This window comes from Elgaria multicarinata, chromosome 10, assembly GCF_023053635.1.
Source record: "Elgaria multicarinata webbii isolate HBS135686 ecotype San Diego chromosome 10, rElgMul1.1.pri, whole genome shotgun sequence".
In the NCBI taxonomy this organism is placed as follows: Eukaryota; Metazoa; Chordata; class Lepidosauria; order Squamata; family Anguidae; genus Elgaria; species Elgaria multicarinata.
This window is the reverse complement of record NC_086180.1, coordinates 65,082,849-65,104,883: the sequence shown is the minus strand read 5'-3', so window position 1 is coordinate 65,104,883 and position 22,035 is coordinate 65,082,849. Positions and strand designations below refer to the sequence as shown.

Here is a 22,035-nt window from a genome sequence, read left to right as displayed (position 1 = left end):
TGGGGATTATGTGCTAACTGTGAAATAAATTTACTGTGAATCACCTGCTGTCTTGAGTGATTCTTTGAGTATTTAAGTAATCAGTTTCCCACTGGAAGGTTATTTAGATGCTGCAATTAACATGGTTAAAGGGCTGTTTTTAAATGCAAGTGTAGGATTGTAGCTTAAGTCTAGTTAATAGGCTGAAAACCCTCCTCTGTATCTTGCATAAAACATGATATTGACTTGCAGTGCTATTGAGATAGTCTTAAACATGTTTACCCAGAAGTAAGAAATGTAGTTTCTATGTGATTATGATTGTAATATTAGGGTAGGGAAGACAGTTTTTGTTCCTTATGTTACTTCCAGTAGCCATGATCAAGAATGGAATGGGACAAAGTATAATGTTTAAGGCCTGGCACTAATGTATAAGAAATTGCCCATATGTATGTAGCTCACGTTAAATTTGTCAATGCTTGCAGAGAACGTCATATGAATGGTACATTCCAAAAGGCATCTTGAAGACGGGTTGGATGAACAAGCATCTGAATTTGGTGCCTGCGCTTGTTGTGGTGTTCTATGAACTTGACTGGGATGAGCCACAGTGGAAAGAAAAACAGTCAGAGTGTGCTACAAGAGTTGAAATTGTTAGGTATAATTTCAAGCAATTTCTGAAGTCTTTACTGTTCTTTGTCTGCTTAATGCAGATGTACCTAGAAAAAAGTAATGATTCACATACTTCTTTCTTCCACTTCTAGAAGAGATTCTGCTGACTTCCACATGTGAGGGGGCAATTTAAAGCAAAAGCTTTATAGTGTTTAAATTGCAATGCTGAAACCTCCCAACCTTTTTAGATCGTGTGCCCTCCTTTTAAGAAACCTGACATAAGTAGCAAGTAAAATTCCTTCTGCTTCTGAGCCCCATGAGATGTATACATTCATATATAATTCTGAAGTCTACCTAAAAGAAAAACAAAGCATGCCTCCTTTAAATTGATTAGGTTTTATTTTACATAACTTTTCAATCTATATGGTATCTTTGTTGACTTAAAAGTTCCACTTTATACAGTCCTATGTATTTTTCTTACAGGCAGAGTTTGCAAGGAAGAAACACAAAAGTTGCTGTAGTTTTGATTCAGAAGAAAACACCATTACCTCCAGGTAAAGAACATTTTGACTTGAGTTGAAAACTGAAATCATGAGATTTGAAATAAACATAGTATAATATTGTGATTGATTGGAAGGCAGTGAAGACCATGCAAAAAACGTGGCATGAACTGTAAATTGAAACACTCTGTGTAGCAGAGCTACAATTTGTAGTATACAATATTTGGATAAGATCATATTCCACTAGGAGAGACTTTAAAATTAGAACACAGACAAAAATAAGGGATTTATCTAGGAAGACATGTTTTAATAAAGAGACACTGGCTTGGATCTCAAGATAAATTACCTTAAAGACTTCACGGCATGAAAGTTTCCTTTTCCCTCCTCCCCACTGTAATCACTTGCAACCACAGAGAAGCCTCTTTGGAAGATTGGTGACCCCTCCTGAACAAAGTAAGATTGGGTGTGCAGGAGGGCGGAATCGCACAAAGCCATGTGGGAGTATTCCTATTCCCCCAGTGACCACCTGCACCCATCTCTTATTATTAAGGAGCACCCACCCCCATCCTCCAGTGAGACTTTTTTGACAGTTATGGGGTTGGTAGTGGCAAGCCATTTAGTATAATATAACTGAAACAAAAACAAAAAATCTGTTAAATTAAAACTTTGCACTTTGAGGTCCATCCTAGTATTTTGTAATGATTTTCCAAGATGTAAAATCTTCTGAAGATTAATCATTTATATCTATAATCTTAATAGGAGCTACATTTCTAGCCAGTTTCTCAATCATGCTTCAGAGCAAAGCTGCTCACTTCAGAGATGTAGATTATGCTGAACTGCAGATTAATTTCATAGGTTGGAAGTAGTCAGATTATTGCCCCTTCACTGTTAATGGATCAGAAGATCATTCTAGCTGGTGCTATCCATTGTAATTTATGACAGTAATTTGTGGCCAGGATGGTTTATGAAGGCTCTGCTGTAATAAGCTTTGGAAGAATTGGAGTCTATTTTTGAGAGATTTTCTCTTTACCTAGACAGCTCTAAAAACCACTTAGTGAAGTGATTGACTAACAAATGGTTCTCAACCTTTCTTATCTTCTGTTCCTCCAATTACCTTATCAGAGAACCTGGAAACCCACTATGATAGAAACAAAAAGCCCACTTTCTCTATAGAGATTTATATGTTTATTGGCATTCTGTTATTTTATTTATCATTTACAGTACATTAAAGACATTGAAATGCACTATTGTTGGGAGTAAATTTTATTGCTAGGGCTTTAAAACACAAACAAAAATAATAATTAGCCGTTGAAAATTTTAATAATACTGTTGAGTACAAATTTTACTGCTACAGTAACTGTAAAACAAAGATAATGAATAAAAATTGCAGTAGTATTATTAATAAGCGAATTTTTAGTAATTGTTATGAAAATTCCACATCCCAGCTACACTATGGCTGAGAACCACTGGACTGATCTATGTTTTAGACAAAGTGGACAATAATTTACCACTTTGTAGATGTAGCTAAGCCTATGCGGCAGGGTCTTGCTATTTACTGTTTTACTCTGTACAGCACCATGTACATTGATGGTGCTATATAAATAAATAATAACAATAATAATAATAATAAAGTTTGTGAAGATCATGAATTAAGGTTGTTTATATAGTTTCTTAATGTTTATAGAATTATAGAATAGTAGAGTTGGAAGGGGCCTATGAGGCCCTTGAGTCCAACCTCCTGCTCAGTGTAGGAATCCACCTTAAAACTTCCCTGATAGATGGCTGTCCAGCTGCCTCTTGAATGCCTCTAGTGTGGGAAAGCCCATGACCTCTCTAGGTAATTGGTTCCATTGTCGTACTGCTCTTACCGTCAAGAAGTTTTTAATGATAATGATGATAATAAATTATTTTTTACATGCCCCTCTGTTTGGATTGAACAACAATAAGTATAAAATACATAAAACTGGAATCTGGCTTCCTGTAACTTGAGCCCATTAGTCCGTGTTCTGCACTCTGGGATGATCGAGAAGAGATCCTGGCCGTCTTCTGTGTGACAACCCTTCAAGTATTTGAAGAGTGGTATCATGTCTCCCCTCAGCCTTCACCTCTCCAGGCTGAACATGCCCAGTTCTTTCAGTCTCTCCTCATAGGGCTTTGTTTCCAGACCCCTGATTATCCTCGTTGCCCTCCATTTTGTCTGAATCCTCCTTGAAGTGCAGTGCCCAGAACTGGACACAATACTCAAGATGAGGCCTAACCAGTACCAAATAGAGGGGAACCAGTACTTCGCGCGATTTGGAAGCTATACTTCTGTCAATGCATCCCACAATAGCATTTGCTTTTTTTGCAGCCACATCACATTGTTGGCTCATATTCAGCTTGGCTCATATTCATCTTGTGATCTACAACAATTCCAAGATCCTTCTCGCTTCTAGCATTGCTGAGCCAAGTGTCCCCCATCTTGTAACTGTGCATTTGGTTTCTTTTTCCTAGGTGTAGAACTTGGCATTTATCCCTATTACATTTCATTCTGTTGTTTTCAGCCCAGCGCTCCATCCTATCAATGTTGTTGGGGTTTGTTTGTTTTTAGGAGAAGATGTTATTGCTTCTGAAAGAGCAGCAGCTTTATGTAATGCTTGTGACCTCTCTGGAAAATCCCTGTTTGTTTTGCCACACACTGATCATCTTGTAGGTTATATTATAAGGTAAGTAAATTATGGGAGAGATAGGCCTTTCTATGCTTTTTCTTGATGAAGGTTAAAATCCTGTTCATGCATGCTTTCTCATTGTTTGTGTGTTATTTGTTGTATAGCAACCTGATACCAAAAAGAATGAAGAGTGATTTAAAAATGTTTTAAATAAATATTCATTTAAGGAGTATTTTTTTTGGGGGGGGGGTGGACAACAGAAAGGCAGGTTGTGCTTGGAATCAGATGTTATGAATCTCACCTTCATAAATAGGAATGTCCTACCTCTGTATAAGCAAGATTATTATGGGTCATTCTTCTATAATTTCCTCCAAATTGACTTGAGAATGTAAAATATAGCTGGGGTGAATCTTGATCGAACCTCATCAGAGGTAAGTTCTAGTTACTTGCCAGCTTTATTTTCAGAGTGTAGGGAACTGCTTCAAATTGTAATTAGACCTATGTATGCTGAATGTCCTCTTTCTGATTTTGTTTTTAAGAAGTTGTGTGCCGTTTTCCTTCATAGGTTAGAGAATGCTTTCTATGAACATGCACAGACCTATTACTACACAGAAATCCGAAGGGTGAAATCTCATAAAGAATATCTAAACAAAACAACACATCAGGTATAACTAACCATTTGTATTAGAATAATCTGTCTATGATTCCTGAAGTATTTAAAAGTAGAGAGTGTATTGCAAATCTTATCACTGATAGTTATCCACCTTTCAGACTTCAATGGATAAAGTAGTATTAAAATAAACGTGTACTTTCCAGGGCACTCTTTTGTGCCATTTCAACATGAGTAGTATCCAATGGAGCCGCTGCACTTATGCAGTGACCTCTATTGTGACCTCTATTGTAAGTGACCTCTATTGCAATGCCAGTAGTATAAGCTTTCGCAGCCGGTTTCCCTGAAAAGTATGTTGTGCTACGCTATTAGTGTTGTGCTAGAGGTTGCTTACACTAGGTGCAACATCAGTTAGATAAGTGAAGCTCAAAGGTTCATTTCCAGTAACATACAATATTGCCCTTTGGTTTATCACTGTGATTGGGTATAGGGTGACCATATGAAAAGGAGGACAGGGCTCCTGTATCTTTAACAGTTGTATTGAAAAGGGAATTTCAGCAGGTGTCATTTGTATATATGGAGAACCTGGTGAAATTTCCTCTTCATCACAACAGTTAAAGCTGCAGGTGCCCTGCTCTCTTTTAAATCTGGTCACTCTAGTATAGCTCCTGCACTTTAACTGTTGTGATAAAGAGGGAATTTCATCAGCTTCTCCATATATACAAATGACACCTGCTGAAATTCCCTTTTCTATTCAACAGTTAAAGATACAAGAGCCCTGTCCTCCTTTTCATATGGTCACCCTAATTGGGTAGTTGTCTCGTGAGAGAGAATTATATTCCACCCTTTTATTAAAAGTTCCCAGCATAATCCTAAAACTATATAATATAATCAATAAAAAGGAACTGCAATATTTTCTAAAACCAATAACAAATTACAGCCAATGCTTAAAGCAATACACACAGCCTGTACCACAGAGGCCTTGCTAGATGAGACTAGGGAGTAAATTGCTCCACATTTGCCCACCTGGGTTCTTCAAGTTGCAGCAGGCAACAACTGGGAGGTAAGTAGATGGAGTTGCGGTATTTCATCATGACTCTTACCCACCTAGTCCAGTTCCCCCTCCCACAGTCTTCTAGTTTTGAGTGAAAGGCCAGTGTACAGGACAGAATATGCATTATGTTGGTATGCTACAACCTCCACTGCCCAATACTTCCTGAACTAGCTGGGATGGTGCTCTAGTCTCTCTGGCCTGTTCTGCTGAAGTACTTTAAGATACATGCTGAGACCACTTTTATGGTATTTTAAATTGTGCTTTTACAAGTCAGTTTCTATGTTATGGTTTAATTAAGATTTTGTTAGCTGCTTTGAGTGCCATTTTGGCAGAAAAGTGGGATAGAAATTAAATAAATGAATTAAAACCTTAACACCAACAAGGCTTTTAGCAATAAAGCTAAAAGCCAGTCAAAACATGTGTCTTCAGTTGCTGGTGTGTGTGTGTGTGTGTGTGTGTGTGTGTGTGTGTGTGTGTGTGTGTTGGGGCAGTGTCTGAAGTCTGATTTGGATTGCTTTTTCCTATGTTGAAACATTGGTGGCTTCAAAATATAAGGTTACAGTTTTTAAGTGTTGCAAATTTGTTGTCTTACAGCTTTTATTTGTTAGACATCAGTTCAAAATAGCATTCTTCAGTGAGTTGAAGCAGGACACACAGAATGCTCTAAAGTAAGTACTCCTGCAGAGGCGATATGTTATTACTTTACTTTTCCCACATAAAGAAAAGGATCTCATCCACTTGTGGGAGGGCAGACAAAAGAAAGGAAAGTGCTGCCACTTTTTAAAGCAGTATGTTGCCTGCTCTCCCTGTGTAAAGGAGGGGTGGGTGGTGGCTCAGTGGTAGAGAGCACATGTTTTGCATGCAGAAGGTCCCAAGTTCAATCCTTGGCATCTGCAGGGAGGGTCAGGAAAAAATCCTGTCTGCATCCCAGTATTCTTATAATTATTATTTATCTCATTTCTATACCAACTCATAGCTGAAGCTTCTTGGGTGGTTTACAACAATTCATAAAAATACAACATAAAAACAGTCGAAAAAAATTTAACACAGAAAAATTAAAATGATGCTAAAAGCAATTTAAGTAAATCCTATATTCCCTAATAGATTTGCTCAGTAACAACAGACATAGATGCTCATTAAATTCCTGGGAGTAGACAGTGGTCTTTACCTGTGCTGAAAGGATGTCAGTGTTAGCGCCAGGTGGGCCTCAGTGGGGAGCTCATTCCAGACTTGGGGGGCCATCACTGGGAAGGCCCTCTCCCTTGTTGGGACCTTCCAAGTGTCCCTTGGAGTTGGCATTCAGAAGGAGGCCCCAGAGGCAGCTTCCTATATTTCTAATATGCATTTACACCACTTCAAGGAGTGTGTTGTATTTCCCATCAAGAAACATTACTCAGGAGAAGGAACAGCAGCACACTACAGCCCAGTGAACAAATCCTTTTGGCGTACAGCTGGAATAATGGTTACTTTTCTTGAGTAATTACCTGAAAAGAGGAACAGCAGTGCCCTAATTGCAGTGATCAGGCAAGAGTGACTTGCTCTCCTTTGATGAGTTAAAATAACCTTGAGGAACTTCACTGTGTTAGTATCCTAGAACAATTCATGCTTTTGGACCTTTCTGGATTGTGTGTTTACTATATCTTTTACAATAAATGAATAAAATGTCTTATTTAGAAACTACAGAACTGCATATAATCTTGTTCATGAATTGAGAGCTCATGAAACCAATATGCTGGAAATCAAGACAATGGCAGGATTTATAAATTACAAGGTAACAACTGTTGATTTACCTTTAAAGGCATAAAAGGAAGGTAGAGAACTAAACCTATACTGATTCTTAAATATGCTCAAATACATGCTTTATTTTGCTGATTAGTGGGAGCATATTCATGTTCCATATCAGGGTGGGTAACTCTTTTGCCTACTTGAGGGAAGCATGCAGAGATGTCTGGGGGGGGGGGGGGCGCATACCAGTGAGTGAGTATGGCCTCTGCCAGCATCCCCAGTTTGTTCTCGTTCTCTCCCTCTCTCTCTCTCTCTCTCTCTCTCTCTCTCTCTCTCTCACACACACACACACACACACACACACACACACCTCTACCTTTCCCCACTTACACATCTTTTTACCACATAATTACTCTTCCTCTACCTTCATTTCAGCGTAGGGGGATGGAGACATTTAAATCTACTCCTCCTATATGCTGAGAACCCCATTATGCATTCTCCTTTCCCCACTGCCCAGCTGACTGGCCCTTGGAAAAGTGCCAGTCAGCTGGGCTACGAGGTGTATGACCCAAATGAGGAGGATGACAGAAGGTTTTCTTGTTTGAAATCGCACTCCCTCAGCCTTACAAAACTACTGTCTGGCAGACTGGGAAGTGCAATTGTGAAGGTGAGGGTGGCATGCAGGCAGAGTCATCCCCGTGTGCCATTTTCCACATCACAGTTGCTACAGGCCCCCTCTCTGCTCAGCATTTTTGCCAGTGCCAGTCAGCTAAGCAGTGGGGAGGGGTGCAGGATTGTGATTAGGAGAAACGCAGGAAATGACCCTTTCCGTGTGCTGCCGCCTCCTTTTCACAATCCTGCCCCGCCAAGCCTTCTAAACATTTGAGCAGCAGGCCTGTGAGGGGGGGACCTTCGGGAGCTTAGGCACCTGCAATCAAGGCCTCTGAAGCCTCACGTGGCCCACAGGTTACTCACCTGTGCTCTAAGTCATCATGTTGTGTGTTCTTGAAAAATACTCTGAAGAGGGTGCTTCAAAACCATGAACTTTACTTTCAGTAAAGGACTGATGATTCTATAGATCATATTCCATAGATCTGGGAATTTCAAAGAGCCAGATATAGAAAGCTTGTTGGAGGTCTACTGATGACCCCTAATACTGATAATACTAGTAACCCTAGTATTTTTGAATGCCACATGTCTTTGGTATTCAGCTGCATTTTGGCACTTCTTAGGAGATATTGTAGCAGTAGTCCTGATGAGTAATTTGAGGGCCAGGGACACTTCACAGCTGGATATCTTGAATGAAGGGAACGTGACTGAGAAAGCAGTGTAGGTAGAATGAGGATGATAAAAGCCATGTTCCTGATGGACATAATAACATTTCTTCATGCCTTTTATAGCAATAGAGTCAGAGGAGAAGGGCTGGCACTTGAAATGAGTTTTATGGGCAGATCTGAGCCAAGGTGGCTCAGGTAAGAAAAGAGACTGGGCCTTTTTATTTTTATTTTATATTTATTTATTGCATTTGTATACTGCCCCATAGCCAAAGCTCCCTGGGTAGTTCACATAAGATAAAAACACTTAAAAACAATATACAAAAATTAAAAACCACAGAAACTTGCAATATACACATACATTTAAAACCACTATAACAACTTTAAAACGATGAGCCAAAAAAACAGACCCAGGCTCATTACACATTGCTAAATGCCTGGGAGAAGAGAAAAGTCTTGACCCAGTGCTGAAAAGATTATAATGTCAGTGCCAGGTGGGCCTCGTCAGGGAGATTATTCCACAGTTGAGGGGCCACCATAGAGAAGGCCCTCTCTCTTGTTGCCATCCTCCGAGCTTCATGGGATATGAAGAATGGAGAGTGGGGCACTGGAGGGTGCAAACAGGAGTTTATGCAATGATGAGTTAATGGGGCCAGAAATAATAAACCACTGTCGAGTTTCTACCCCTGGTTTTGTGATGTTTTTTAGCCTTGGGGCTAAGAAGGACACAAAAATATGGCTTGAAACTTGGAAAGTCTTGCATTCATTAATTCAGTATTGTTATTTTGAATATTTAAATTGTAAATTGCATAAATTATGTTGGTTAACTGTATCTGACTCTCCTACTCCTGAAATCCTTTTCCCTTTTCAAATATGATGTGCTGTTTGTCGTACCTATTGCTACAAGGGAATCTTCTGTTATAGAGGGGCAAAGGGTGGAGAGGAGCACAACTCGTGTGTTGTATTGTTACCATTAACCTACCACAGTTGTATTGTGTTATAATTGTGAATCTGATCATTGTAAAATATTTTAATCAAAACTTCAAATCTTTTTAGATTTGCCGCCTGTGTTTTCAGCATAATACACCACTGGATGCAATTGCGCAGTTTAGAAAACACATAGATTTGTGCAAGAAAAAAATAGGGAGTGCGGAGTTGGCTTTTGAGCACGCTGCCTGGATGTCAAAACAGTATGTTGTTCTACTAAGTAATTCTAATATTGCAATTAGTGAATAAATGAAGTGATTCAAGCTGAAATTAATGTACTGCAGTTTTCAAGGTATTTCATAACCGTTACCACATTCAGCATCAGCGGTAACTAGTTCTGTGGGGAAGGTTGTCATTCCTATTATGCAGAGGAAGAAAGGAGGCTGAAATAATGACTTGCCTAAGGCTATTTAATGGATGAACTGGGATCGGAGTCAAAGTGATTCTGGTCCAAGCTTGAAACGCTTTCCTCAGGATAAAACTTCCTTTATTTTTTCCCCTTTGGCTGATAACTTAGATTTCAATGACACAGTTTGAACCATCAAAAATATCTCTCTGTGGCTTATATAAGCCATGGTGGGCTATGCTGCATGCTGGGGAGGATCTGAATATTCACTGTCTGGCGGCAACTTGTCATGCCATCTGTATCCTGGCGGCCCGTAGTTTGTGAGGGTTAAACAACGCTTGCATAACTCTAGAACAGGCTATGGGTTGTTTAACCCTCACACAACTCCTGCTGCCGAGGTTTGCACAACATGGCGAGCTGTGACCAGGTGTTCAGTGTTCAAAATGGCTGCCAGCACATGCAGCATACTGTGGCTTATTTAAATAAGCCATGATTGCCTGATCAATTGTGCAAATTGACCCGTTGTCTTCCTATCCCAGATGTTCCTATCATGGATGTCCCATAATACACGTCCAAGTAAAGTTTGTGGTACATACTTCAGCAGAAGGCTTTGATTTCTTTTTTTAAAAAAATTTACAACTTGCTTTATTTGCTTTAAAGATTAATTTGCACAGGACAAATTAAACATTTACCAATCACTTGTGAAGCACATTGTTTGCAATATATACTGACTGCATCAGAGTGCCTTAAACTAAATGGGGACCTTTTAGTGATGCAGTAATTTATCCTTTGCTCTGGCTCGGTTTGCACATATTGACAGGCATCTGAACACGTCACTGCATTCACACAACATGTTAACCCTCCCTGTGGAAAACACACTGAGTTCTGACAACATGATAATCTATGATGGGTTAGTGTGTTATGTGAACCCAGCCTCCATGTAGTGGATAGTTAGCATAGTTCTAGATCTTAAACAAAGCATGAAACATATAGCGGTATATTTGTTGTTTGAGCCTCGTGTGGCGCAGAGCGGTAAAGCAGCAGTTTCTGCAGCCGAAATTCTCCCCACGGCCTGAGTTCGATCCCAGCGGAAGCTGGTTTCGGACAGCCGGCTCGGGTTGACTCAGCCTTCCATCCTCCCGAGGTTGGTAAAATGAGTACCCAGTTAGCTGGGGGAAAGGTAATAATGGCTGGGGAAGGCAACGGCAAACCACCCCGCTATAAGGCCTGCCAAGAAAACATCAGTGAAAGCTGGCGTCCCCCCAAGAGTCAGTAATGACTCAGTGCTTGCACGAGAGGTTCCTTTCCTTTCCTTTTCTTGTTTTTTAATTTAATATTACCCTGTGATTTGAAACTTTCCTATGTAGCCATGAGAAATGGAAAGTTTTGATTCTCCCCCAGTTTAAAGTTAAAATACTCTGGGTCCTAGGAACTCAGGATTTTGTGCGGCCCATGAATTGTATGTTGCCCATTCTGCTTCTGTTTTCAGCTCAATTTCTTGAAAATTTCTAAAGTGTGTCTGTCTGGGTTTTTAAAACAGATTTCAAGCTTTTGGAGACTTGTTCGATGAAGCTATTAAACTAGGATTGACTGCTATACAGACACAAAATCCAGGTTTTTATTACCAGCAGGCAGCATACTATGCACAAGAACGGAAGCAATTGGCAAATATCCTCTGTAATCATGAGGTGAGTCATGGACTGTCTTATAATTGTCCAGGGTAAAGCTTTGATCTTAGAATACTTTCTGAGCCAAGCAAATGCAGTCTGTAATCTTTCCATGAAAACTTATAGCTAATTGTGCTTCTGTATGCTAAGTTAGTTGTGTAAATACTGATGTCATATAGTTTTTCTCATGCCATTGAGACTTGACTGCAGTTGCAACACTGTGCAAAAAGCTGATCCATGCTGTCTCCTGTGTGTGTTGGCATTACTGCAAGTAGTTTGTGTGTAGCTTTGCCGCTAATAGTGGTCATAGGCTGCCTGAAAACCATACCTGTTACACGTAGGTCATAATATTAAGCCTGGAAACAACTTACTTTGATACCTGAGTAAATTTCAGTAAAGGACAGTTCCTAAATTGATACCAGGCAACATTCAGAATTTTAAAAAAGGTATTAAGGTCAGTAATTTTAACTAATGAATCCACACTGAAGAGTCATCTATCTAATCTCTGTTGTAACCATTCTCTTATAAAGCCATAACTCTGCTTGTCAGTGCATGGAGGCTGTCATTTACAAAGGCGAGGATTGTATAGGAAGGCAAATGCATGTGTTGGGTAATGTAAATAATTTAATTGAAAGTCTGCACTCATACTTCATTTTAGGTACATGTTATTTTGTTTGATGATTGATTGACAATGCTGGATGTAAAAGTGTTACCTGAGCAACTAAGAAAAAGGAAATTGAAGTAGCCGTACTGTAGTCTTGAAACGTAATCCAGAATCCTTGACATGTACAAGTCTCTATGGCCTGGTTTGCACATAATAATAACGCAGAATATGGGTTGAGTATGGCTTGTTGTTATGTGTGAACCCTGCACTATGGTTTAATTACAGGTTTTTAACTACAAATGCAGAATTCACAATGTAGCAACAAACCATGAGTTTTCTTCCTGGGTTGTTTGTGGTTTACAAATCATGCATTTTAAAGGTTATCTTTGCTGACTTTACAGCCTTCTGTGATGTACCCCAATCCGGATCCACTGGAAACTCAAACTGGAATGCTTGACTTCTATGGACAAAGGCCATGGAGGCAGGGAATACTAAGTAAGTATTTCCCCCTTTTTTTACTTAAACAACCTAAGCAAAACAAAATCTTAACTATGTTCTAGAGAGCCTTATAGTTCCTACAAAGCTTATCAGAGATTCCCATGTGAAAAAGTTGGTAATGAGAGTCCAACCTTCCCTGAAAGGGAGTTTGCCAATTGTTGCTGATCTTAAACTTCAGTGTATAGCATTAAAGGACTGTGCCTTAAAATACACCATTGAATAAGACAGTACTATCCTGTAGATAGTGCCAAGGTGGAGTTAGTGGTTGTGGTCCATGTTGGTATCAATGACTTGGGGAAATGTAGTTGTGAGGTTCTGGAAGCCACATTAGGTTACTAGATAGGAGGCTGAGATCTAGGACTACCAAGGTGGCTTTTTCTGAAATGCTACCTGTTCCACATGCAGGGCCAGCAAGACCGGGGAAGCTGAGGAGTCTCTCAATGCATGGATGAGATAGTGGGGTAGAGAGGAGGGGTTCAGTTTTGTTAGGCAGTGGGAAACATTTTGGGACAAGCTGGGCCTGTACAAGAATGAGGCGCTCCAGTTGAACCAAAATGGATCTAGACTGCTGCTGCTTAATATAAGAAAGATGGAAGAGTAGCTTTTAAACTGAGCATTGGGGGAAAACCGCCAGAAGCTGATAAGCATCCCGTTTGGATTGAATCACCCCGGGGGATGAAGATGAAAATGTTTCCGATTGCCCAAATGAGGACAGGGAAGGACTAGGCCAGGAGCTTCTGGTAAAACATGATAGCCAGTCAAAGCGTCTTAAGAGCATAGCAAAAGATGCATGAGAAGCTTAATAACTTTATCTGCTTTCATTGCAGAAGATGTAGCACAGATATTTGTGCTTGAATTGAAGTTTTCAGGAAGGGAATCTGATTAACAAAGTTTGAGACAGAATAGGAACTTCTCAACCTTATTGACAAATTTAAGTTTAATAAATCACTAGGCCCAGATGGTCTCCTTCCTATAATGCTTAAAGAAATCAAATGTGAAACTGCAGGACTTCTAACAAGAATATGTAACATCCCTAAGGTCAGCCCCTGTACCAAAGGACTGGAGAATAGCCAATGTAATGTCCTGGATGGGGTTGCACTCTCCCAAAGGATTGGGTCCATAGTCTGGGGGTGCTCTTGGATCCAGAACTGTCACTTGAGGCTCAGGTGAACTCAGTGGCAAAGAGCACCTTTTATCAGCTTAGGTTGATATACCAACTACGCCCTTATCTGGACAGAGATAGCCTAGCTACAGTTATCCATGCTCTAATAACCTCTCGCTTGGATTACTGTGATGCGTTATACGTGGGGCTGCCTTTGAAAACAGTCCGGAAGCTTCAGCTGGTACAAAATAGGGCAGCCCATTTACTAACAGGGACTGGCCGGCGAGATCACATTACGCCATTCCTTTTCCAGCTTCATTGGCTGCCAGTCCAGGTCCGGGCCCAATTCAAAGTGCTGGTATTGACATTTAAAGCCCTAAACGGTTTGGGGCCAGGTTATCTGAAGGAACGCCTCCTCCCATATGTACCTACCCAGACTTTAAGATCATCTACAGGGGCCCTTCTCCGTGAGCCCCTGCCAAAGGAAGTGAGGCAGGTGGCTACTAGGAGGAGGGCTTTCTCCGCTGTGGCACCCCGGTTGTGGAATGAGCTCCCCAGAGAGGTCCGCCTGGCGCCTACACTGTACTGCTTTCATCGCCAGCTGAAGACCTTTTTATTCACTCAGTATTTTAACACTTAATTTTAACTTAAATTTAAATTTTACTGTTTTAACTCTGTATTTTAATCTTATATCAATTTTGCTGTGTGGTTTTATCCTGGTTGCGCTTTTTATACTGTATTTCGTAATTGTGTTTTTAACCTGTTGGGTGTTTTATTGTGGTTTTAATGTTTGTGAACCGCCCAGAGAGCTTCGGCTATTGGGCGGTATAAAAATGTAATAAATAAATAAATAAGTTTTTTAAAAGGGAAAATTACAGGCCAGTTAGCTTAACACCTGTTCCGTGTAATTGGTTGAGCATATCTTTTAGATCAATCTTAAAGAACAAAGAATACTGCTGAGTTCTGAAACATTCTTTCTCCTAAGATACAGCAGTGTTTAGAATCTGAGCACTCTTGAATTAGAACTAAACTTGCACCTAACATAGCTGTAATAACAAAGTGTGTGTAGTCCATTCCGAGGCTGTGCAGAACTCATTAGGATGGATTTTTCATTGTCTTATGCAGGTTTTGATCTCAATGATTCTGAAAAGGAAAAAATAGGAATTTTGGCACTGCAACTGAAAGAGAAGAGGGTTCTTCATTCTGTAAGTCAGATGTCAAAAATATTTATAGTTTCTCATTGCAAGTATAAATATAACTATATTAATACTTTTTATTCATTAGGAGTTGATCATCACCTTGCTGAGTAATGCAGTTGCTCAATTCAAGAAGTACAAATGCCCAAGAATGAAAAGTCATTTGAGTAAGTTTCAGTTGTGAAACCATTCTTTAAATTATCTTTTATACTGCTTTTTATGTTGGAAATAATCTGATGTTCTTTTTAGTGGTTCAGATGGGTGAAGAATATTACTATGCTAAAGATTACACCAAAGCTTTGAAGTAAGTATGATTTTATAAATATCCTATTGCATGGTTTTAAGTACTTATTTTTCAAATTTATTTAGTAACTGTAAGTAAGAATTGGGAAACTTTTTTTCAGCAATCTATGAAAAAATGGAATTGTATCTTTTTGAGTTGCATAAATATGTGTATTTTCATTCAGTCTTCATTGATATATACAAAGTTGCCCTGATCCTGTAAGGAGTTTCTTTCTGGAGTAGGAACTGTGCATTTGAAACCTGTTTCTAGTTTCTCTTATACTGGCTCCATGGCTGCTTTCTTTTAAGTGAATAGTACCAAAGAGCTGGTTGATGTGGAAACTGTTGATCATTAATGTGTGGGAAGTCAAGGGACTGCTCTGTCCCCAAAATGGGTATCGGCCTGATTGAAGGAAACAGTGCTGACCTTCAGTGGGTGACTATATAAACAGCCAATTGCTGTGCACGAAATGCTCTGGATCATTGCCAAAGACGTCTGGTCCTTCAGTGTACCGAAAGCATCTTGAGCTGTACATGTCCCAGGGACATTAGGATTGTTCAGTGAAATGGCTTTGAGGTCATAGATATTGCTACGACCTCAGAAATGGGTTTTGTTTTTGTTTTTTTAGATGTTGAGCTCTCTTTTGGGTGCTTCCCAGCCACTACAGAAGCTTCTGCAGTGGCTTCATTTATGAGGTCAGAATTCCAACCTCATAGAGTGAGGAAACTGAGCATTCTGGGGCTGTACTGGTGAGCAGCACAGGAGTGGCCAAGAATCCTGGGGATTCCAAGCCCTCTGAGCCTCCAGCCATGCCCCCAACCCAGAAAACCATTTAGACATGCTCAAGAATGTGTCTACATGTTTATCAGCAAAGGGGAAGACTGATAGTTCTTGCATCAACAGAAAATACAGCAAGCCCCACCTCTCTTCTGACTTCCATCCTGCCGGCAAGAGCCAACAGGGCATAGGAAGGGGTGGAGGCTTTACTCAGCATAGAATCGCTCTCTTAGTTGCCAGCTCCATTTGCTTCTTTAAATACTGCCTCTCTCATCTTCTTCTAGGCTGCTCGATTACGTTTTGTGTGATTACCGTAGTGAAGGATGGTGGACTCTCCTGACTTCTATCCTGAGCACAGCTCTTAAATGTTCCTATCTTATGGCTCAAATAAAAGATTATATTACATACTCATTAGAGCTCCTGGGGAGAGGTAAGGAAATGTTTTGAATTTCTGTGTTAAATAAATAACTATTTTGGCCTGAATATTTCTCAGTGCAGGCATGGATAGATCCACAGATGCTTGAAGCACTTCTGCCCAAAGGGTATCATTAAGGGATCATATCCCTATCTTCTTGGTTATTGGGCCTAGAAAATGTGAGGGGTGTGTGTGTGTGTGAACATGCAGCTTGCAGGGAACAGTAATTCCAAATTGATATAAGTGTGATGTTACTTTGTTCTCTTTATGCTTTTATCCTTTGGTCTCTAAATAAAGTGTTTTGGTGTGAAGCCTTTATTTAACAAAAGTCAAGTCATTTTGCACCAGCTGAAGCTGGTTCCATATTTTGTCATGCAAAAGGTCATTTATATTTTGAATGCTGGCCAAAAGTTTTAAGAGTTGAAGAAAACATGTACGTGCTTAAACCTGAAATACTTAGAAAGATCTGTGTGTAGGGCAGTTGCCCTGTTTAAAGAGATCTTGATTGTGTGTTCAATGATCAGTTAAAAGTGCATATGAATAAAACAAGTTTAAAGGAAAAATACTTTATTTGTAGATGGTGTGTATGTAACAACACAAGCATCATCTTGTAGATAGGGGGTAAACCCGTGTCTTTCAGACTACAGGCAGGGTGCACATGACTGCATGCTCCTTCATACAAAACAATGCCTTGCATATGGAAAACGATATGGGGCTGCCCTTAAAGCTGCTCCGGAAGCTGGAGCTATTGCAGAATGCTGCAGCGCAGCTGTAGTCCAAAGCTGCCCCTTCCCAGCATGTAACTCCTCTGCTAAGGGAACTGCACTGGCTGCCTATTTGCTACTGGGCCATGTTTAAGGTTCTTGTGCTAGTATACAAAGCCCTAAGCAACTTGGGACCAGGATACCTGAGAAAGCGCCTTCTCCCCTATCAACCTGCCTGGTCACTGAGGTCATCCGAGGGCATGCTCCTGGTGGTCCCACATAGACCTATCGTCTGATTGGAGTCCACCAGGGGAAGAGCCTTCAGTGTGGTGGCCCCCCTCCTATGGAATTCCCTGCCTCTGGACAGGGTGCCAACTTTGTATTCCTTCCGGCGCCTCCTGAAAATGTCTTTGTTGCAGGAAGCTTTCTCTTAACAACAAGCTGTGGTTTATTTTGCACTTTGTTTCTTTTAAAAATCTACTTTTAATGTGTTCTCTTGATGCTGGTTTTCAATGTGTGAAGACTGGTTTCATGTAGTGGGCATTCAGTCATGAGAGCCCCAACCGTATTGTCAAGACATGAGTCTGTCCTCTCATCTGCTGATTGTGAGAACTAGGCCTGTGTTTCAGGTTGAGAAGATGGCTCAGTTATGTTAGCACATCTGCAGGTATTTTATAATTGTAATTGGAAGAAACCCTGCATTATAAACTGAAGATGGGTATTGCTCCTTTTTTTCTAATTTGTTTTTTTCTCTTTTTCACTAGCATCTACTTTGAAAGAGGATCAAAAATCTCGAATAGAAAAGAATCTGATCAAAGTTCTCATGGTCAGTAGGTAGAATTTAACTTCTCTGAAATGGTCTCCAACATTTATAAATTCTACATCTACAGCTGATCAGTTAAATTCTTGTTTTTAATTCAGAATGAGAATCCAGACGCAGAACCTGACTGTGATACTGCTTCTGTGAAAGCAGCACAGAAGTTGTGGGCTGATCGAGTTTCTCTGGCAGGCAGTAATATTTTTACAATAGAAGTTCAAGATTTTGTTCCATTTGGTATGTATCAACTTTTTATAATCCAAAAACTAACATTTGCACACCTTGTTCGTAGAGTAATTGAAGAAGCAATAGAAGTACACATTTTAACTCTGTAAATAGCCATCTGTATATTTCTGAAGTTACATTTCTAGTATGCACACTCCTACTAGACTTGAAGTAGGAACTTTATACAATATTCCTGGTATAAGATGACAGGTGGCATAAAATAGTTCAAATAAAACATACTGGCATATTTCTGCAGAAATCTGTTTATGCTGAAACAGTTGTGTGCACATTTTGCATTTCTATTACAGAATATGCACTGACAAGATATTCTGATAAGTCTCATTATTGTGCAGCCATGAATATAACTGAGTTTTGCTATTTTTGCTTTTTTCTGGCTCAGAAATTATGCTCTTTGGATGGTACAAAAATGCTACTTTTATACTGTCTTCCAGTGATCTATTAAATAAACTGGAGCAGAAAAGTCATCTGGAGTGGAATAAATATTCCATTTTAAAAGGGTGACATAACACTCAAATCTGTATGGTTGTTAACACTCCAACACATTTGGTGGGGAGGGAGGATGGAACAGCTGGCTGCCCTGGCAGTACTTGCGAGGCAAGCCATAAAGTATATTTGTACTAGGAAGTTGTTTTCATCTTCAGAAGAAGGAGCTGCTGAGGTACACAGTCAGAAGAGGCTGTGCCTAGTGTACACCTAAATCAACTTCTTGAATTGCAGCTAGACTGTCACAGTTCAAGTGTTCCGTGCCTTCAGCTAGTGCAATGTAGAAAAACAGTCCATACTCTCTCTTTAATCCAGCAAAGCTCATCTATCAATGGGCTATTATGGAATACCCTATTTTGATAGACATTTTAATAACAGTTTTTTTATGGTTTTGTTTTTTTCTCCAAACTCTAGTGCAGTGCAAAGCCAAATTTCTTGCTCCAAGTTTTCACGTCGATGCACCAGTTCAGTTTGACATATACTTGAAAGCTGATTGCCCACATCCTATCCGGTTTTCTAAGTTATGTGTCAGTTTCAATAATCAGGTAATTTTTTTAAAAAAAAATGTGTTCCTCTTAAGAAGGATTAATATCTTCTCGATGGTATGGATGAAGTTGTCATATCCTGCTAACCATTTTAATGTACAAAATGGGTTGGTTTGCATGATTATATCTCAGCTTAAGTCAAAATAAGAATGAGATTTGTGGGCATTTAGGCAGTTCCTTCGTTCATTCATTTGTAGCAGGAGTCAACAGACTAGGAACTCTTCAGTTAACTATAGCATCATGTTTCATCTGAACCAGGAAACTACAGTTAATGGCTTTGGAAGAAGACACCATATGAAGCCATCTTCAAACTGTGGATTAGTATTCTGGCTTACTCTTAAACTGTTTCCTGGCTCAGACAAAACGGGAAACTATAGTTAATGGAAGACTTTCTGTTTCATTTGCACAAAGGGAAGAGCAAATGGGTTGATGCACACAGGAAAAAAGACTCGTTTTTTGCTTTTTAAGCTGAAGTGCAATAGTCCGTTCCAGCCCGATGTCAGCGAATCCTTTTTATTTGTTTTTTACTTTTTGGAATCTATATATTTAGATAATGATCCTTCAGGTTTGGACCTGATTCAATGAGATGAATAAAATATATGTGTCTTGAATTCTTTTGTAGTAGTTTACAAATTCGTTTTAGATGATACATACATGTGACTGCAAGGGCCATCATAGAAGAGGCTTCCCCCTCCTGTGTAAAAGAAGGGATCTTTTAAGATGGTGCCTACCAACCACATTGTAACCCTTGGCATTAAACTTGACTTTTAAAAAATCTACTGCTCAGTTAATTGAGTGAACAAGCTGGCTGGGGATGATGGGAGTTGTAGTTCAACACATCTAGAGGGCATGAGATTGGGGAATGCTGATCTTACCACTGAGTAGTAAGTCCCATTGAATGTAGGGCTTACTCCCAATAAGTGTGCATAGTTGTGCAACTCTGTTTGCACAATGGGACTTCCCCCGTCTTCTTCCCACTACACATGCCTCATATCTGCTCCAAAAGATTCCCCCAACCTTCGAGAGCAGATTTGGGGTGGGACATGGGAAAGAAATCCAGCATTTTCCTTCCACTGACAGAATGATACAATTGAATACAGCCTTTTCTTGCAAAGTATTGCTTGTGTTAAATTGCTTTAAAATGCAATTCTGAAGTAAATTTAGTTGACCTTATAGTTGCTTTTAAAGGACACCTGTTATCCTATATAAGCTTATATGCTGAGCTGCTGCTCTGGTTTGAGGTACATAACATGATTTACTAATTTTCATTCATAGTAGCTCGAAGCAGTATGGCAGGATTTCACAGTAATCGCAGTGTGTCGGATTTTGCTATACTACTTCTGGGAGGGATATAAATGTATCTGTTTTTCTTGGCATAGGAATACAACCAGTACTGCATGGTGGAAGAAGCCTGTCAAAAAAGTGAAATCTTGGAACCATCCACACAGGGCACGTTGTGTCTTATCCCTGGTAAAACAAAGAAGTTCACTTTCAAATTTGTGGCAAAAACAGAGGACGTTGGAAAGAAGATTGAGGTAAGCCCTTAACCAGTATTCAAAATGTTACTTTAAAACAGTCTTTGGCCAACCTGGAACCCTCCAGATGCTTTGGACTACAACTTCCAGCATTCTTGATCATTGGCCATGCTGGCTGGGACTGATGGGTGTCGAAATGTAAAATATCTGGAGAGACCAGGTTGGGGAAGGCTGCCTTAAAACCATTAGTGGCGTTACTGATTACAGTTCAAGAGTCTGTGTTAACATTAACAGATTGATCCAGTGGTTTTCCGTTTCAATGAATAGTATCACTTGTGAGGGCCATTGCATGAGTACAATGTTCAGGGTTGTGCTGTCACACAACTAAGTGTGGTGAATTGTGGGTGAGATTGCAGTCTTGGTAGCAAAAGGGACATGGCAGATCTTTTGGGAAAGCGAGGGATAATGAGGTTGCAATTTTATGCACATCTTAATCGCAGTGGGAGAAGTCCTACTGAACTCATTTTAACTGACTCCCGAATAAATATGCATGTTTTTAATGTGGGCATGTTTTTAAAGATTGTTCATAGCTTGCGGTAGGAAAACTCTAAAACTGCTGAACGTTTACTTTCAAAGTAAAAGTTTGCACAGACCCTTTAGAACACTGTTGGTGTGTCAGCAGAATTTCACTGGAGGCAGGCAGATGATGTGGGGTGATGGCTCAATTTTAAAATTTATGTGTCTTTGTCACACATTAAATGGGGTGGGGTGGGGGAAATGATACCTGTTTGTCTTTCAGATCACATCGGTGGATTTGATTCTGGGCGGTGAGAGTGGCAGGTGTGTGATGGTGAACTGGCACGGAGGAGGAGGAGATGCTGCTGCTTCTCAAGAAGCATTGCTGGCTGCTCGTTCCTTCAAAAGGCGACCTAAACTTCCAGATAATGACATTCATTGGGACAGCCTGAGTGTTCAGGCAAGCACCATGTAAGTGGAAATGGGCGCGCATGGCGGAAGATGACTTTCCTAATACCAGAGATTTAGTTACTGTGATATATGCAGCCAGTACTTTCATTTGGTTTTATATCAGATATTGCTCTGAGTTTAAAAGAGAGAGAGAGAGAGAAACACTCAGTTCTGGCATTCAACAGAGCTATTGGACAGAATGGTGGAATTTTGATCTCGGTTGAGATCCTTGTTCTGCCACTGACTTGCTGGGTGGCAACTCATTCTCAGGAAGCCTTGCTCCTTCCCATTTGTCACATGGGAATAGTACAAATTTCTCAGTAATATGGAGAACTATCTGATATATCAGTATTGGCCCCCGTGATTGCATTCAGTTACTGTAGTCAATAGGTAGGGGGACAAGAATAGTTGTTTTAACTATTAAAGTTTGGGGCGGGGTGGGGGGAAGTACTTCACAGTTTGCGTAGCAGCAGCAGAGACTGGAAAAGTTCTCCATTGGCTGACAAGAGTAATGACATGGCAATTTAC

General features: G+C 40.0%; 1 protein-coding gene across 3 annotated transcripts in view; it reads left to right on the top strand.

Moving 5' to 3' along the window:
- The window catches only part of TRAPPC11 (trafficking protein particle complex subunit 11), a 37,490-nt gene that overhangs the window by 1,771 nt on the left and 13,684 nt on the right, over positions 1-22,035 (top strand). For all 3 annotated transcript variants that reach the window (XM_063136297.1, XM_063136298.1, XM_063136296.1), the window contains exons 3-20: positions 462-631; positions 1,069-1,139; positions 3,676-3,790; positions 4,299-4,398; positions 5,992-6,065; positions 7,072-7,168; positions 9,453-9,586; positions 11,270-11,417; positions 12,402-12,495; positions 14,726-14,805; positions 14,885-14,963; positions 15,046-15,100; positions 16,141-16,286; positions 17,740-17,801; positions 17,897-18,029; positions 18,936-19,066; positions 20,446-20,601; positions 21,341-21,528. In XM_063136297.1, coding sequence (XP_062992367.1) covers positions 462-631; positions 1,069-1,139; positions 3,676-3,790; positions 4,299-4,398; positions 5,992-6,065; positions 7,072-7,168; positions 9,453-9,586; positions 11,270-11,417; positions 12,402-12,495; positions 14,726-14,805; positions 14,885-14,963; positions 15,046-15,100; positions 16,141-16,286; positions 17,740-17,801; positions 17,897-18,029; positions 18,936-19,066; positions 20,446-20,601; positions 21,341-21,528 — 2,033 coding nt within the window. The remainder of the gene's footprint in view (positions 1-461; positions 632-1,068; positions 1,140-3,675; positions 3,791-4,298; positions 4,399-5,991; positions 6,066-7,071; positions 7,169-9,452; positions 9,587-11,269; positions 11,418-12,401; positions 12,496-14,725; positions 14,806-14,884; positions 14,964-15,045; positions 15,101-16,140; positions 16,287-17,739; positions 17,802-17,896; positions 18,030-18,935; positions 19,067-20,445; positions 20,602-21,340; positions 21,529-22,035) is intronic.